This window comes from Heliconius melpomene, chromosome 18, assembly GCF_056956725.1.
Source record: "Heliconius melpomene rosina isolate 202511_hmr_F chromosome 18, ASM5695672v1, whole genome shotgun sequence".
Lineage (NCBI taxonomy): Eukaryota > Metazoa > Arthropoda > Insecta > Lepidoptera > Nymphalidae > Heliconius > Heliconius melpomene.
In genome coordinates this window covers 852,951-872,683 of record NC_140406.1, presented here as the reverse complement: position 1 = coordinate 872,683, position 19,733 = coordinate 852,951, and the positions used below count along the sequence as shown (strand labels likewise).

The 19,733-nt window shown below is 35.3% G+C and overlaps 1 protein-coding gene across 1 annotated transcript in view; it reads left to right on the top strand.

Moving 5' to 3' along the window:
* LOC146529106 (uncharacterized) overlaps positions 1 to 19,733 on the top strand; it is a 143,863-nt gene that overhangs the window by 111,858 nt on the left and 12,272 nt on the right. The window contains exons 3-4 of the mRNA XM_085202290.1: positions 17,795 to 17,932; positions 18,384 to 18,561. Of these exons, the coding sequence (XP_085058416.1) occupies positions 17,795 to 17,932; positions 18,384 to 18,561 (316 nt within the window). The remainder of the gene's footprint in view (positions 1 to 17,794; positions 17,933 to 18,383; positions 18,562 to 19,733) is intronic.

Genomic DNA, 19,733 nt, shown 5'->3' with positions numbered 1-19,733 from the left:
TGCTTGGCGAAAGTAAAGAAGATAAATATCGTTATGATTGCTGCTACTGAACCCTCTATTGGCAAGTTTACTCGCCCTTATCCACCTTTTTCATGTATGTATCACTCGCTGTCATTATGTGCCCAATTCAATTACTTTCAGAAAAACAGAAAAATCGAATTGAACCCTATTTTACTGAATATAAAGTCAAAAATTGGTCTTAGAAAATATTGTACAGGGTTAGTTCTGTGTTCGTACATCGTAAAAAATCTCTGATAGGTGAAATAAACAGCCGCCTGGGAAATTGGAGACGTGATAACCTAGGACTAGGTTTTTTTTTACTTTATATTTAGTATTAAATGTAATTTAGGTCAGGTTACATTTACGTGCGAGAGTAAACGCGACAGATCGTGGGTTCGATTCCCACTCAAAGAAATGAAATATTTTGTATTTTCATTACCACGCTTTGGTAACCATTCAAAACGCATTGCCTCCAAAATTTGACAGAAAATGGAAAAAGGAGGTGTCTTATATAAATCGGAGTATCTTAACACTAGGTACCCAGGTTCCCTCTGCTTATCCAACTATTGCGTAAAGCTAAATATATATTTTATTGAATCTGTTACCTATAAATTAAATAGTAAGAGTCTGAACTTAGTTTCTTTATCTTTCACACCTTTTCAGGGCCTGAATGGTGGAACTCGGTGTTACTAATTAACCCTTCGAGTAGGTACTTGTAGCACTTGACATAGAAAAGCGGTATTTTTTGTTTTTTTTAAACTATATTATATACTTAATAAGGTAAGAATATTTCTTAAATTTTCTATCAACCAATAGGTACATGTAATTCCTAGCACTAAAAGGATTGCACCCTAATATACAAGCTTTCAAATGAAGTTTAATAATAAATAGAATATATTTTAAAGGGAAGATATTTGAAAAGCTTGAGGAAGTAAACTCAATATTGACAATATAATCGGATCCCGCCATCTCATGCTGTCAGAGCTGCAGCACGAAATCAAATATGTATGAAGTTTTACATATGAATCTAAACTGTATTAATATTTATATAGAGCGAGCTAGTGTGGGCATATTGCGGAAATACCGATTGCTGAGAACGTATTGTATAATCAACGCTACGAGAAATTGAACCATTCTGTCATTTTATCCTAGAATTCTATCCTTGGATGAAACGACAGTAATTCAATTTGGAATGTTGTATATGCTTGTATGGATTTGTGTATCTACATATATATATCTTTTGCAGGGGACTTATTGTAAGACACTTTGAATTTAAATCTTTCAGTATTAATGTATATGCATTAAAGTACAGCCTATTATGCAAATAATCTTAACACTTGTTAGGGAACAGAAGTATTTTAATGGTAACGGAGTATCTTAATAATAGGGTAGAATATTAATAATATAGATATATTACCTTAGGTTTCAATATAAATATATTAATTCAAAGGAAATATACTTTTAATACACTCTGTTCCCTCTTTTCCGCCCTATTTTTGAAACCTAACGGGACCTTTGATATAAGAGCAAGGAAATGTTAAGAATTCATTCCCCGAGTAGGAATCAAACCCACAACTGTCACATCTACTATCAGCCTCAATATAACACATATGTATCTAAAAACATAAATAAAATAGGTTTTTTTTGTATTATTTTTTTTATTTATTTTACTATTTAACACTTAACAACTCTTACATTCCTTATACAAATAACAGCAACTATTGCAATTACTATCAACTATTCTATAATATAAAATACAATAATAAAAATAAATATATTTAAAAAAATCATTTGAGTATCAAAACCCCAAAAAAAGAAATAAAACAATCTATAGACAAGACGATTTTCAAAAACAGTTCCACACAATGTATTCCTCCTATCTTCAATTACATTAGCATGAATTGGAAAACACATACTGCATACAAATCACTGGAACTTCGAAACGAAATCGAAAATGGCACTAACCGCTTGATCCAATCCAGTTGGGAGCGGTTCCATCCAGTTCAAAGCGGTCCTAACAGGTTATATCCGGTTTTATCCGGTTTTGGTGTGAGAAAAAGATTTTTATTGAGTGCTCAACTTTTGCAAAGTGAATTGTGAATTCAAGTTTTATCCGGTGAAAGCTACTTACAAACAATATGTTTACAGAAACATACTTCTTTCCCTGAGGTTTTATATTTCTTAAACTGTTTAAGTGTTTTGTGAACGTGAAAGGCATTTTTCTAGGAACTCAATGTAAGTTACATGACATAAATAAATTGTAACAAGCATATAAGAATTGAGACGTACATTGATGAAGTGCGGCTTCGTGGTCAAACCATTCGGATGGTTCCAAGAGGCGAGGCTTCGGATTCCGCTAAGTAATTTTTTTTATATACATTTTCTTGACAGGATAATTGATTATATATAGTAATTTTAGAAAAGATAAGATATTCATATTATTGAATCACTTTTTCAGATGCATTTGTTTTTTGTTTTCAATTTATCTCGTTTTTACCGATTACTTTCCTTCGTGTTCTCCATACAACGTGACATTGGCGAAGTGTGCTAAAAACGCCATATTTTAATAACTGAATGGAAGCTGCTCATATATTTGAAGATAAAAAAATATAACTATATCCTACCTTATCCTTCTTTTTCCTACTCTTTACGTCCTATGCCTTAGGATGCCTGGAAGAGATCGCTGTTTTAGCTATAAGGTCGCTTCTTGTACATTTCTTTCTTATTGATTTTTTTTGTTGTTTTATATTGTTTGGGTGTACAATAAAGAATGTTATTAATATTATTACATGAGCAATTTTCAATATAAAATAAACATGACGTTCGAAGCCGTCGAAGCTCGCCGTCTATGGGTAGAACCTTCTGCGTGTACTCGTAGTCGTCGTTAGTATCCATAACACGTCTTTTAGTGTTAACGTCCTGCACTTGACTGACTGATGGTGATGTTATTAATTATTATTAATATTATATTTATCAGTTATACCATGAATACATTTGATATGTACGTCTAGCTGCCTAGATTTTTTTTTCGATCACACTGTATCCCGGACATAGCAAGGTAGGCAGAAGGAACCTAGCAATGTAGTGCTAAGACACTCCGTTCTCATCAAGACACTTCCATTTACCTATTTTTATTCATAATTCATAATATTTCCCTCGGAAACGCGGATAAACGTAAAGTATTTTAATATTTTGCATAACAAACGCTCATATAGACTTGACATTCATAAACTTGGAGGGGACGCTTATTAAAAATACTTTTTGTTACGAACAAAATATATTATCCACTTGCTAATATTAGAATGCTGTAGCGTTCAAAAGTTATATGAAAAAAATTATGTTATCAAAAGAATTTCTTTTTGGTGTTTTTTTTTCTCTTTCTACAGCTTATTGTATAGAGTAAAATCAGGATAGGACCAGGATTACTTTCTAAAAATCCTGTTTGCAAAAATAAAAATTGGAAATACATTTTTTAAATACGTTCTCTATAGAACAAACACATGGAGAACGGAGTGTCTTAACACAAGGTTCCCTCTGCCTACCCTGCGGGATAAGCGGGATATTGGAAGCTGAAAAAAAAAAACATTGTATATGTGCCCGCTATTAATAAATAATAATAAATAAAAAACATATTTTGTTATACAGTACGACGGCCTCATATTTTTATAGGGGATATTTTATTTGTAGATTCGAATATATTACTACAAAACGACTTAAAATACCAACGTCGGTATTAGTACGAAATGTGTTTTCCTCTCGTACATCAGGAAATTAAACGTCTATTTAATGACACGCAAACGGATACTAGGGATGTTCCGTAAATTGTATTCTTGATTAGAAAATAGGTAGAACTTACAAAATAAATAAATATTATATTGGTACATATAGGTAGTCGTGACAACGCGACGGTTATGGATTCGATTCCCCCTTAGAGGGATGAACTGTTTTCCTTTACTTGGTCTGATTACAGGACAAAGCGCGACGATAAGCTCCGGTATTCAACATGCAATGTCTAGAAAATTGGGTAATGCCTCGGAAACGGAGAGTTTTGACACTATATTCACTGTGCCTACCCTGATATGAGTGTGTGCTGAACATGAAAAGGAAAAAGTAAGCCTGGTACGAAAGTGGGGAAAGGAGTGTCTTAATACTAGGTTCCCTCTGCCTGCTCATTTATCAACTTGTATAACTTTACTTCAACACGCGACCCTCAGTGAGCGAGGCCAACTCGCACTTGACCGGTTTTTTGGTTATTATCATACTCTAAACTTATAACAACTTAAAACAATTTATCAAAATACTTCCTTCCTAAAACCTCTATAAACTTTTTACAATTAACACGTCATTTTACACAAAAAGGGTTTATTCTCCATTTTCAAAGTGACCTTGTATAAAGAAGCCTTTATTGTGAAACAAAAACAATTTACAAGGCCTAGAAATAAAAGTTTTTTTTAAGCATCACGCTGTACCCCGCATGGTAGTGTTAATAAACTCCGTACTTATTAAAATATTTCCATTCTGCATGTTTTGCCAAATTCTTGTGGCGTTGCGTGTTGTGTTGTTGTGGCGGCACTCAATGCCGTACATTTTCTGGACAGAGAACCTCGTACGGAAATTGAACCCGCGACTGTCGTGTTAACAGTCACACGCTAACCCAAAGCGCCACGATGACCTCATCAAAGTTAATCTACTTTCTATATAATATGGTTTACAAAATATTTCGCCCTGTAAACCCTGTATGAGGACGAACGAGATGACTACTAAATTAAGTTTTCGTTCGTACCGTCCAAAGTAAATTTTGGATCGCGTCAGATATTGAATTTTTAGAATAATAACTTTTATAATGGAATTTTAAAATCGATGCGAAAAGTGATTCTCTTCCTAACTCATTGCATTTTTTGTTCTGTATTTTGGGCATCATTAGGGAAAACAACAAACACTTTTCAAAATTTTTCAAAAATTATCAGCTTTACTTGTATTTTGTTTTTATCTCTTACTTGGGCTTATAAGCATACCCAATTACCTCTCTATTTAATTTTAAGAGAGTCCAGATACTTACATTGTCCCCCTATAAACGCATACCACTACAGTCAGGAAAAAATAATAGCAAAGATTAAACTTCAAAATCAATTAATTTTATTTTGTTCACTAACTTATTAGTCTTTACTTTGGTAGGTCGACTTCAGACCGTAAAAAGCGTGTTGGGTAGCGGACCCAAATCTGACCCATAGAGTAGAGTAAGCTTGTGTAGGAAACATTTGTACATGCTTATGTATAGTTATAAGTAGTAGTAATAGTCAGTTAAGCTATTAATTATACCTTACAAGGGATTAGAACCCACGACCTCCACCTACATCGAACCTACGGCGAACGTGTATCCACCTCAATTTGGATATTAAATGTTTATACTTTAATACTTCATAAATTTAGCAAGCACTCTCTCATCGATAGCATACGAGTGTACTCGTATGCTATCGATCCAATAGTTATTGAGATTAGCAGGTTCAACCAAACAAACTCTCCGGCTTTATAATATTAGTATACAAACATATAGATATATCGACAGCTAAACTGCATCATTTTCATTTCTCCATCACATCACAACAATTGTGATAGCATCCAACAATAAGAACGGGGGCAGCCCATTTCTTTTGACATCACCCGTCAAAAGACACAGTGCTGTAAACCACTGAATTAATGTGCGACCCTATTCTCCTATATTCTCTAGAAAACTAGGATTTTTAACTGAAATCTGAAACCTAGTGTTAGTGTTAGTCGGCTAAAGTTCACGGCTCGGGCAAGTCTTGTTTACGTCATGACTGGTCTGTCGTTGTTGTGTTTCTTCTTTAAGCCCAAGCGTAGTCTGCGCGTCATATCCTTGGCGGGGAATAGGGGTCGTTTACCTGTGAGGTAAGTGTTAGGTGCTGTAGGGAAATATTAGTGTGTAATGGAATATTGTGGATATAATAAAGTTAAAGTTTGGTTTAACGAGCTTGTCTCAGGAACTTTTGGTTTGCATTGAAAGCTAAGCTAGTTAACGTATATCAAATATAATAGCTTCATGCAGAGGGTACCTAGAGTTAAGATTCTGTTCTGTTCCCTAATTTCTATAGGGAATAGAACCCACGACCGTCGCGTATATAGTACACACTCTGCCGCTGCACCACGACGCAAATTGAATAATGTTTTTATTAAAAGAATACATTGAAACTAATATAGGCTACGTTCCATTTAACGTTACTAGGGCAGAATTATTTCAATCATGTAGTAGGTAGTAATTATTTCTGTATTATTTTTCTTATTTTAAAAGAGAACCGTAGAAATTACAGTAATTTTTTATACAAGTCTTTATTTAACTTATCCTGTTAGCTAGCGTGTGTGTGTGAAATCTTCCAAATTCAATTCAACGAACTTCCCAGTGTCCAATTGAGGTGTAATTTGGATTACGACTTCAGTTTTAATGACAATCAAATTATATATAATTAATAATAAATGCTGTTAATCCAAAATGGCCGCTACAATAAAATTGCGGATTATATATTTTTGCACAACCAACCTAATATGGGTATCAAATGAGGGGTTCATTTGTAAAATACAGTACACCATCGTAAAAGTTGGGTTCTGCGACATTGTGTGTTATATAGCGAAACTTAACGCCGCTCTTAGTTTTAGTACTTGATAGCCTCTATGTAAATATAATACTTTACATAAGTAAATGTTCTCGATCGCCGTTAAAGTTATCTAATCAATTCATGAAAAACGTCGATTCTAATGAATATAATTCTATAAATGACTATCAGTCAAACTTAATATACAACCATCAAACCTTCTGTAAATAACAATAATAATACGGATATTGTCGTACGGCTGTGTTTCTAACCATACTATGCACGTTATAACGGATGTGGCGACCGTAAACTACACAGATAGCGATGAGATGTACGTATAGTGTATACATACTATACCTATACTCGTATAGTGTAGTTAACTATAGTGCTGTTACGAACACACGTCATAAATCTATGTGAATGTATGTAATTGTTTAGATGTTTTTATTGTTATGTGTTATTGTTTTGTGGTTTGATTTGTTGTCATCTAATTGTATTTTTAGTTGAAAAACGATCTTCCACCATATTCGATGGTCACAAGATTTTAATCCCGTCCCGTTATAATCTCGAAGAGTCCCGTAGAACCCTGTATAGAACGTCCTTGCTGCTGACGACCCGCTTTCAAGTAGCCACGTAGTGCTTGCAATAACTTAGAGATAGAGTGCCTCCCCACCCTGGTGTCGCTGTAAAAACCAGTTGGGTTAACACCGTTATCCTTGGGCTCGAAAAAAAATGTAATACAATGTAATTCTTTTAATATTTTTCTAAAACTCCGTAGAATCGAATATTAGACGTTAGAGAATAAAAAAATTGCATAAATAATATCCCTCAATGAAATTTGTAGCTTTAGCTTTTAACACTCTCTTATAGGGTAGATTTCCCTTAAAAAGAAACTACCTTAATATATCTATAGCTCAGAAATAATACATCTACCTAACTTGTAACCTATAGATGGTATTATAGATTATCTTTGTCTATATGTATATGCGGTCTTTGATATTTGATCACGCGTGTTATAATCAATAGAGAATACATATAATGCTTAATCAAGTATGAGTATATGGTATTAATCAATCTAAATAAATTACCTAATTATCTTGATGGATCTTAAAAAGGTTCTAAATTCAATTCTCATTCATTGCAGTTGTTTGCATGACGAGCAATAATAAACGTGAAGAACACTCTCTCTGACAATTCCAATTAAAAACAAATAAGCAAAAGTAATGTTCAGCGGCAAATGGAGAACGGAGTGTCTCTCCACCTACCCATATATTACACTACACTAGGTTCCCAGTATCCCTCTGCATACCCTGCGATGTGAGGGATACAGCGTACAGCTAAAAAAATGAAATAGTGAATAGTTATTACCGAAACAATCGAATAAAACGTACGAAATAAAGTTTTAAAAGCGGAAATACAATATTTTACAGATGCACGTGGAAACGTGACAGCGCGTGATTTCATTCCCTCACAGAGCTGTCAACTAACAATTCAATTATAACCATTCTGAACCAGCTCTTTTATAACGAGTTACTCGAAATGGTATATTTATTGTGTGTTCCGCGTGAACAATGTCACGTTTTTTTCGTGTTTTATGTAGTTAATAGTGTATATAGAGACCGTTGTGGCACAACGGTATAGAGAATACGAATAAAAGCGACGGTTGTGAGTTCGTTGCCGCCGTACCTTGTAATTTAAGCGTTTATCTAGCGTGGGGAATTGGGGATGGACATGAGCATATTTAGAGATATTTCACAGAGGAGGCCTGGCCTCTTAGCTTTGAACAGATATGTTCGTGTAAAGGTTTGTTTTTTATTTTTCAGGGTTAATTTTTAGTTAGTAAAATTTCTAAGATGGGCACAGACTATTTTGGGGTAAGTACGGTCCACCCGGTTCCGCCCACCCGGCGAAAACCCCGATATGCTCAAACAAGAATAAAAATTTTAAACCCAAACAAGGTAGAGAATGTAGTGACATATTTTCCCTCTACAAAATGTAAAAAAAAATATTTAAAAAGTCCAACATAAGTCATCCATTAATTAAAATCCAATTCGCTAACGTACTCCATATTACTGATGTCTACTTTAGTAATTTCAATTTTCCTCACAAATTACGTGGCTTCATCAATTTTCATTGGTTCTACCTTTTAATTTACTATGTGCCTTGAGCTTCGATCCTTTCTACTTAATTAAATATTTTTTCTGAACGTTCTTTAAAAGCGTTGTTAATATTGGTGAGGTTGTACAGAAATACTGGAAAAGACCCCATGTAAACATGTGACTGTAAATACAAATGGTTGTGGTTTCGATTCTCACTAGGGAAGATGAATAATTTTCATTTACCCGCTTTAGTTTAACAACAACTACGTTAACAGTTAGCATTTTTTTTAAATCTGCTCTATTTAAACTCATTTTTTATCTATATTAATGTTATAAAGCTAAAGAATTTGTTTGATTGCAGCCGTAAGTATCAGGAACTACTCGTTCTGTTATTTAAAAAGTTAGTTATTAAAAATATGTTTTTGTATCACATAGTCTATTTGTCTGTTTAAGTATTTACAAAGAGTTGTATCACTTTTTTTTATAATTTCTATAAGAGCACAGGGGCAAAACCTGTATGTATTATATAAAACTATGGTTGCAATATCAATAAATTGCGAAGAGAATGACTCGGCGACGCGACGTGTTTAATGGACCGTGGCTGTTCAGATACGTAAGAACGAACCACCCGCACGTGGCGGTTATGTATGTGCATATTGAACATAGTAGATAGAAGAAGTTGTCGAGTTGAGGATTCTGTATATTTATATATATATACTTTATTTATTGAGTCCGTCGTGGCGCATGGGGCCACCGTTAGATTATAAACCCAACCATTGTTCCCAGTCTCGTCACCAATCTAACCTGGCAACAGGATAGAACGCGACTTTGGATTCCACCACTCAACACGTGCAAGGTCTCGATTACTCAAAATAGGTGGTGCTTGGGAAACGGAGTGTCTTAACAATCCTACCTATCCTGCTATATGCAGGTAACAGCGGGAAGCTAAAAGAAACCGGACAAAAGGCTCTATATAGGATACAGAAAGCGGAGATTAAAGCGGCTAATAAAATAGATCACCGCTACAACAATCTGTGAGAGTAAAATAAATTCACAAAACAAATACATATATTTTCCTCTGCTAACAGTTAATAAATCTACATTCCTAAGGTATTACTTTTGGTGCGAGTAGCCCACGTCAGGTTGAAGCTCCCCTGAGAGCTTTTTAAAACAGCCATTTCATACTTATGTATGTATGTATGTGCATTGGGTTATTATCATCTTAGGTTATGTTAGCGTTTTTGGTTTGTGCTCGAGGTAACTCATTCCACTAACCCATACATCCTCGTAGATACGATAAATATGATAAAAGTTATAATATAGAAGAATATAGCCTACACCCTTCCTCAGTTAATCATTTTCAACCAATAGTTCCTTAGATTAGTACGTTGAGTTTAACTTAAAGAAACTCTTTAACTTAATAATATTAACGTAGACGTAGATTTATCATATCTATCTTTAATATGTTTAACAACTAAAATATTAGTATACCTGAAATTATGGAAATATGATTCACTGATTAATTTTTAAGGTTCGCTTTGTCTTTATATCAGGGCGAAGAAATGAAAATAATTATATTTTAAATATTGATTCATTCCCCCTAGTGGGAATCGGAGCAACAACCGTCGCGCTTACAGTTGTCAGTCGCTTGTGCCTCTACGCCACGACGCGACGCGACGGCCCCATAATTGAATATTTATAAATGCAAATACTTAATTGGGGCCACTCTATGATCCAGGAGTATTTCATTTGACAAAACAAATTTGCAAATTGTACTGAGACCTTTTCGGTCTAATAGGATTCGCTGATTTGATGAGCCCTTAATCTCTTTAAGGGCTCGTCTTTTCTACCATTTACTTTTAGATATCGTTCAGTTCTTCAAATGAACTAATGAAAAAATTAGTGTTTATTGTAATATGACTATTTATAAAAGGCTTAAAAAATATTGTTATTTTTTTTGTCTTTTATGTTATTTTATCTTTTTTCTTCGTCATAAGCGTGCGACTGTAAACGCGATGGTCGTGGGTTCGGTTCCCACTCGGGGGAAAGACTCACTCACTTTCACTTAAGTTAAGATAATTGAACAGTGCAAGGGAAACGGAGTGTCTTAACACTAAGTTCCTTCTGCCTACTCCGCATACCCATAGAAACTATAAAAAATGTGTTTTAAATATTTCAATGTACTACACTATCTAAAGTAATTGAAATATCAAGACCAAAATATTAATAGTAAGTATTTTACAGAAAAATCTACTTCTGTTTCCCAAGCTGTCTGTTACAGGTTGTTTAATTATAAAGTTTAAAATCTCAAGTTTTCCACATAGTTCATAGAAATAAGTGTCTTTATAAAAGTTTAAAAAAAATATCGACAGACGTTTACTAGAAACTTATTCAACACCTAGCAAGAGAAAAATACTAAGCACTAATCTATACTATTATAAAGCTGCAGAGAGTTGTTTAGTGAAATGCGCAAATCTCAAAAACTACCGGTTCGTATTGAAAAATTGTTTTCCCGCATGTAGCAGAGGGAGCCTAGTGTTAAGACACTTCTAATTTTGGAGGCATTGCGTGTCGATTGGCTAACCTCAACCACGGTTGCCTCGACACCAGAACGGGAACGGAAATATCACCTACTATCTATCTAACTGGTAGAAATTATTGTTTAATATTCGAAAGAGACATATTTTAATTTTTTTAATCAATTTAACGTCCCTGAAGGGTACTTAAATTCATAGTGTCACAGCATCATTTATCCCATTACGGCTTAGGCCATCTTGTTATTAAGCTGACCGTAGGTTAATGTAGTTAATCTTACTTAAATTGTTACTGCCCTTTACCCGAGAGCCTTCGCCATTATACAGTTATATTATAAAGGAATGTAATCCCAAGTTTTAATATAATCGTTTGTTTTCAGGCTTTTAATTTATGAAACCTTAAAACATTGTAAGTTTTGTTTCATTTTATCTCTTAACTAGCGACCGACTTCGCCCGCTTTAACTTGTTATATTATAGTTAAATTATATGAAATATTTGTATAAATTGTAACCTTAGTGTAGTGTCTGTTTTGTTTTTTACATTTGACTATATTTGATATCTTTGGTTTTCGTAGGCCGTCGTGGCAAAATAGGACAGCGTCTCAGTGGAAACGCGACAGTTGTGGCTTCAACTGCTACTTTGGGGATAACTGGGAATATGTATACTTTCAATGGGCGGAAAGTAGAGAACGGAAGTTTCTTAATAGAAACAGAGTGAACTGTACACTAGGTTCCCAGTTTCCCAGTGTCTAGTAAAATAATATAAATAAAATTTAAAAAGATTATTACCCATACTTTAGTAATAAAATATTAGATATCTCGCGAAGCTCTCGTACAGACCTAAATAGAAAAATCTCGTTGAATATTTCTACTTCATTTTAATGCTGGCGAAGTGCATGCAATCGAATTAGCATAACCAGAGAGATCGTATCTTATAACTCTACAATGGGTGAAGAGCGCAATATATAGGGGTATACATTTAATTATGTATCTATACTAATATAATAAAGCGGAAGAGTTTGTTTGTTTGTTTGTTTGTTTGAACGCTAAGATCTCTGGATCTACCGGTCCGATTTACATTGTTTTTCTTTTGTATGAAAGCTGCATTCTTCAGAAGTGCTATAGGCTATATAATATTATATTACACATATGTACTAATAAATTAAAATACTTTCTAATTTGACATGCAATTTATTCTGCCATGTTAATAACAACCGTCGTCGCTACGCGACCGCGTTCGTTACCGCGTCATTTTGATATTCATCCTTATGAAAATAAATATAATAGTCACTTTTAGCATTTCATCTAGATTGAAATTATATTTCTATAGAAATTATATTCTTATATTTCAAGCAGGCGTAGCCGCGTCCGGGTCCGCTAGTTTTAATATATATTTGATTATACGTTTAATTGTAAACGAGATGGTTGTGTGTTTGGTTCCCATTCGGGGAATTAATTATATTATTTTCCTCTATCTGGCAACAAAATCAGTCCTCAGCAATATCTCCAAAAATAAGCGGTGAATTGAGAACAGATTGTAGATTAACACAAGGTTCCCTCTGCCGACCCTGCCTGCTTTGCCTGACTGTAAGCTTAATGGATATGAGCTCATTTTCCTGGTAGAACATAGAATGCCGTGAATTCCACCACTCACAAGGCACAATGTCTCAGATTCGGGCGAAATGTAAATAACGGAGTGTTCTGCTATTGATCTCAAAATACATGTTTTATCATTTTAAATCTAAGGAAAATATTTATTTAGAAGTATGAGTCGCAAATCGCGTCGCCCCACACGCCGCGCACCGCACCCCGTCGCCTCGCCCCAACAATGGGGGATTAGCGTCATTGTTCACGCCTTTGTGCCAGGACTGCTTTCAGCACATTGTTCCTCAAATTCAGTTCTTGTATAAAATTGTAATGAATGTTTGTGGGTCACTGCTAGGCCGTGTAAAGTTTATGATTGATTATATTTGTGAGTATGAGATGGTAGTGTATTCAATGAATTGTTCTCATTTTCTCACTCGTTGGCTAGACAATATGTAGCGTTGAGCTCTGCACCTTACAGACACATAGGCCATACCTTTTTTAACTTCGGAAAACTACTACTACTAGACTACAGAAAATTGGAATACCGCGTGATACTTAAACTAATTAAGGAGTTCTTCGGATCGTAGTTTATTTAAACAAAAATAAACGCTAAGAAAAAATTTAAAAAGAAGTATGTAAGAAAGTGAGGAACGGAATTATCTCAGTTGTATAGCCTAGACTTCCTCAATAAATAGACACTCCACCAAAAAAACTATTTTCAATTAGAACCAGTAGTTCCCGAGATTAGCGCGTTCAATCAAACATACTCGTCAGCTTTATAATATTAGTACATTAGTATAATAGGTTATACTGGTGTTAATAATTCATTAAAAGCCCTCTATAAAAGGAAACTTTATTATAATATTTATATTTATAAGCGATTCATATAAATCGTTATGTGAGACAATAAACCCGAGTGTAGCGAAGGGCAGTTCGTGTATTGAATGTTTTCAGCTCTAATGGCTGTGACTTATTGCTTTAGGAATAGGGTCGCTTTATATTGAATCTTGTTTTCTTACTTATACTAAGGAAAAACGTGGTTTTTATTTTTGATTTTAACGTCCCTGTAGAAAGATTTTTACTTTTGAAGTTTCAGGATTGTAAACATTTTGCAAATAATTATTTTCATTCTATTGAACAAGTGTAGATACAAACTATAATATCAAATGATAAGACACAAGATCCAGCATAGCGTTAAGTTCCGCCGGAGACGTAAAGTAACCAACCCTAAGGCCGCACTATCATAACTTCATAAATATTTTTTTTAAGGATAATGAACTACCCCGTATAAAAATCGCGGCGTTGAGTTCTACTATTTCACAAATAATAAAAATTGGGTGAAAAGTGGAGAACGTAGTGTCTTAACACTGCCTGCCTTGAAACTTAGAAAAAGAATAAATAGAGAAAAATAAAGAAAGGACTTAATTTTATTACACCTCTTATATAATTTTATATTTAGAGCTTACAAAAGTTACTATACACGTACCCTAACATCGTACGAAATTGGATTACGCAAACGTATTTTGGGGACATAAATGGTACACGATTATTGGATTGAATCGACATGATTATCTATATATGTTTATTATCTATGTAAAGTCGGCGCAGGGGAACAACGTGCGATTGTAGACAAGAAATGCCTCAAGAATTTGCCAGAATGTGAGGTACAGAAGTGTCTCAATGGGTGCGGAGTGTCTGAATGCTAGGTTCCTAAGCGCCCTCTGCCTAATACATCGTGATGGTAAAAAAAAAGTATAATTTTTCTTAGAGATCTGTATATGTATATTACTAGCTTTTAGTCACAACTTCGCGCCCTAAATAAGCATAGAGCCTAATACAAAAAGTTTTTTCTAACTAATATTTCCTGAGATAAGTGCGTTCAACCAAAAGAACCAAACCAAACGAAGTGCCAAACGCTATGGTCTAAACGGACTGAATAAATGACAGGTAAAATGTACAATAATACAATATGTAAATGAAAATAGAAGCAAATCACAGTATGAACAACAAGTAGGTAATTGAATTAGCGGGACCGCAGACTGCCAGAGTGGCTGCGGTCACCTATGTAACTATCGTATAACTTTATACGAGTACACCTACATTAGAAATGTTACTATAAATTAAATTACGATTTTAACTAGTTTTGGATTATCTATATATATAAAAGGACTTGTCCTCACTGACTGAGGTAAGACGCACGCACAGCCGTAACTGCTGATAGTAGAAACGTGAAATTACGTACGACAGATGTTTACTTTCATAATCGGGACATCCACTAAGAAGGGATTTTGAAAAATTTTAACCCTAAAGGGGTCAAATACGGGTTCAAAGTTTGTATGGAAAAGAATTTAAATCGGCACCGATCTTTATAAAATTTGAAATTTAGATTTTTAAAAGTATTTAATTGAACACGTGTTTCATCGTTTTCTAGAATTCTCCCCCTAAGGGTGCAAATAAGGAGTTGAAAGTTTGTATGGAAAAATCTTAAAAACGCCACCGATTATTATAAAATTTGAAATTTAAGACTCTTAAAAATATTTAATTGAACATGTTTCGTGATTTATTACAATAAATAAGCTAGCGAAGCTGCGCGCGTCCGCTAGTTTTGTATAAATAGCTTCACGAAGTATCCTTCACTTAGTTAGGTAGGAGGAGGGAACCTGGGAACATAATGTTAATACATTCCGCTCCCTTAAAGACATCAAACAGACAGTCTCTACACATTTCGCCAAAATTTTTGAGGCAATTAATTTAAAATGTATACTTTTAATGTGAACAGACAGTGAATGTGAACGCTGTAGTGGATGGTTCGATTCCACTCGGAGCAATCATTATTTATATTGGTAAAACAAACCAGAGCGCTGAGCACCACTCATCTCAATGTCGTCAAAAGATCTTTATCTTTATTTTCCTTTTCAATACATTATAAAAATGTTAAGTACCAAAACACATTGTTCCTAATGTCACACATAGAAGAAACGTTAAATTGCTTCGAAAATTCTCTTTTTTGCCTCATTTCGTAATACATACTCTAAGTTTCTTTATTTAGGGTACAAATTGAAATTGACAAAAGTAACAACCAAAAGGGAATTTTGATGACTGTTATATTAGGGCCGGAAAAGTCTAATATGGTTGAAAGCGTCTTTATAAGCCCTTATATTACTTTGTAAAGGTTGCTTAATGCATTTCCAAAGTTTGATTTTGACGACAATATTTTGATGGTATTGTATTCGTACAATAGGTACGCAAGTGTGCTATTGTAAACGCGACAGGTTGTGGGTTTGATTCCTATTACGGGAAATATATAATTAAAAAACACGTCTCACAATGCGTCCAGAAATCTAGCTAGGTCTAACACTAGGTTCTCATAATTCCTTCTGCCTACCCTGCTACGAGCTCTAGACTATCATATTATTCGAGAAAAAACAAACTTAAAAACTATACAAGTTTTATTCCGCACATAGCAGGGTAGGAATAGGCAATATGGAAACCTTTGGCAATATGGATGGGCATTCTGGCAGTACTTGTTAAGGAATGGCAGAACTCAACACTGCTCTTTGCTCTGTTACCAGCGAGAAAAGGCAAATATTTAATTTTTCATTTTCGCAAGACGGAATCAAACTCACAACCGTCGCGTTTACATTTACTTGTGCTCCTAAAAATAAGATATTTCCGTCCAAGTGTCTTATAAAATATTCAGTAAAAAGCAGTCTCTCTCCCCAAATGAATATTTATTCTTTGAAATAATCCTTAGGCTGCGCTGTTTTCTTTCAAAAATCTCCCTTCAGAGTTGCCAACAAAAAAACCTTGTAATAATTGATCATAGTATATACGAGTAAATGTTCCGCTCGTGGCTCCGCCCGCGTGGACCGGTTAGGTCCAGGGAGTTTAATTAATATTTAAGTCGTTGGTATTTATTTGGAAGAATAAGATTGTTTTCTTGAGTCATTCAATCTCATACTGAAAACCGTATTAAAATCTTTTTATATGTGTCTTGTCTTGTCTTCTCTCTATATCTGGTTATATTAATCTTAATACTAGATTCTCAGGTTCCTTCTAGCCTCCACGCTACGTGCAGGATACAGCTTGCAGTTAAAAATAATTCACTCTCTATATTACATTTAATGCGCATATTAGCTTAGAAAAAGATACAAAACTCTTTTTCTTTTCGTACTAAGTAGCTGCAAAATACTTGAGGGATGATACTAAAAATATGGGCCCTCGTTTGCAACCTCGTAATCGCACGTTCATTACGAAATCCGTACAATATGGCTTATTTCTATTTGGGTCAGGGAACCACCTGCGTAAGTTAGCTATTATGTAAAGCTGTTTCAATGTTTTTGATGGTACAATTTATGTCCACATTTTTTTATACAGCTACAGCTAAGGTATAAATAGTATTTTTATATTATAATTATGCGAAGCTTCCGCTCTCAGCGGCTTCAGCACCTGAATCACCTATGTAAATTAGCTATTATGTAGAGCTCTTTCAATATATTTATATATGACATGTCGTTTTGTATGACTTTTTTTGTATTTTATGTAAAGCATGCTTTTACTAGTGCCTTCACCAAATGGAAATAACTAAAAGTAGAGTATGACGCATGAGTTATGGCACATCCTAAGTGCACTAAGCACTCTGACCGTGTAACCCACGGTCAGAGTGCTAGTGTCGAAATGAACGTGATGATATGACAGCATATTCTTCGTTGTTGGACTATCTAACATTAAAAGGATTTTCTCATAAGATTAAGGGTGTTAAACCAAACAAACTGTTCAGCACAATAAAATTAACAAAAAAGAATTCTGAGGGCAGTCGTGGTGCAGAGGGGCACAAGCGTATGACTGTAAACGGAACAGATTGAGGGTTCGATTCCCATTCAAGGCTTATTAAGCTGAAAAAAAAAGAACTCGTTAGCTTTAGTTTTAAAGTAATAGAGTTTACATTATTTGTATTTATTTTCAGTCATATCACAAGAACAGCAAGTTGGCTGCCACCAGTAGAGAGCTGGCCGGTGAAAGAAAGTGACAGTCCTCAAGAAGAAGATCTGCCATACGGGTGGGAACAAGCGTTAGATTGTAGAGGGAAACCATATTATATTAAGTAAGTGTTGATACGTATACGTAAACGTGAAAGGCAAAGTAAAGGCAAAAAATATTATTTTAATTTCCTCTTTCTAGACAAGACATAGCGCGAGCTTGAGTTCCGCCACTCGTTATGTAGTATCTATAATATTGCGCGGATAGTGGAAAGCGGAGTATCTTCAAATAAGGTTGCTTGGGCCTATCCAGCCAGCATCAACACAAATATTTTATGTCAGATATAAGACGTGAGATACTTCTTAGAGTATCTTTTGGTTTTTAAAGTTAAAGTTTTTAGTTAAAGTTAAAATTAAAATTTTCTAAAACGTCGATTCGATCGTCTTCGTTCTTCGTTCTTAATTATTGTTAATTGCAAAGTTTTACGTTATAGAAGGTACACATGTGTCATAAAAATAAATTAAGTAATAGGAAAAGCTAAAAAATATATAGCATTACCTTTTTTCTTATTTCAGCCATGTCAACAAAACCACAACATACGTGGCGCCCGAAGGCCTCTCCTGTGAATCACCACCAGCTCCTCGTGATGTGGTCTTGGACAGAGATCCTGAGCTTGGTTTCGGTTTCGTGGCCGGTTCCGAAAAGCCGGTGCTCGTGCGTTTCGTTACAGACAATTCACCGAGTGTAGGAAAGGTGAGTTTTTAACTAAGTTACTTAGAAAATTAGAATTTGATTTTAGTATTTTTTATGTTATTTTTCTGTATTGTTGCTTTACTTTTTGTATGTTGAATTTGGGTAACCAAGTCAGTTTAGAGGGGAACACCCCTCTTGAGTTTATATGCTTTAAATTTTCCTGTGCTTAAATGAAAGATTTACCTTACATTGTTACTTTTATTTACACCTTACACTGTTGAAATAATATTATAAGAATATTTATATTTATACAATAGCTGTTTTCCTGGTTTTGGAACATAATTAGCTGCATTGCGTTTCAATATCTAATATTTTGAGCCGTGTGATCCCGGCCTAGAATAGGATCACCCTGGTACTGATGGTGTCGTAAGAGGCGACTAAAGTACGTGTGGTAGAGTCACGTCGCCAGCAATGGCAACACGCATGGGCAGACTCGACCGGATCATTACCACCCCCGGCATTTAAAACCGGCGTTAAGTAGTGCCTTTATGCCACTGCGTTTCGCACTAGGTAATGCCGGGCTCCGGAGCCCAACCCCCACCCCTCCCTAGAATATGAAAGCGGCACTTAAAGAGAAACTACCCCAGGAGGGTACCAGCACCTCCGGTGCTGGAGAATCCCTCCCTGAGTCCTCAAACTCAGGCTGCCCTTCGAATTCTGGGGAGGGCACAGTACCGCGCACAAGTCAAATTCGCAAACAAGGCAAACGAGACGTACGCTCCACGGCAACCCCTTCCACACTAAACGTGGACTTCTGTAACATCAGGGGTCTTCATTCCAACCTGAATGCCGTCCACCACCATCTTGAGACGGCACGGCCGGCCTTGTTATTTCTGACGGAGACTCAAATTATCCGACCGAGCGACACAGCCTACCTCCAATACCCCGGCTACAAAATTGAACACAACTTTCTGCCTCATGCCGGGGTCGCTGTGTTCATAAGGGAGGACCTAAGTTTCCGTCGTCTTGCAAATTTTGAAGGTCGGGACCTGTCGACTATCTGGCTCCGTGTTGACTCGGACGATCGAACCCGTGTCTACGCATGCCTTTACAGGTCCCACAGTGGCAATGCGGAAACGGATCGGCTCATGGAGCACATGCAATCGGCCATCGACGATATGCTCTCACAGATCCCCTCTGCTGAGGTCGTGATACTTGGAGATTTTAACGCG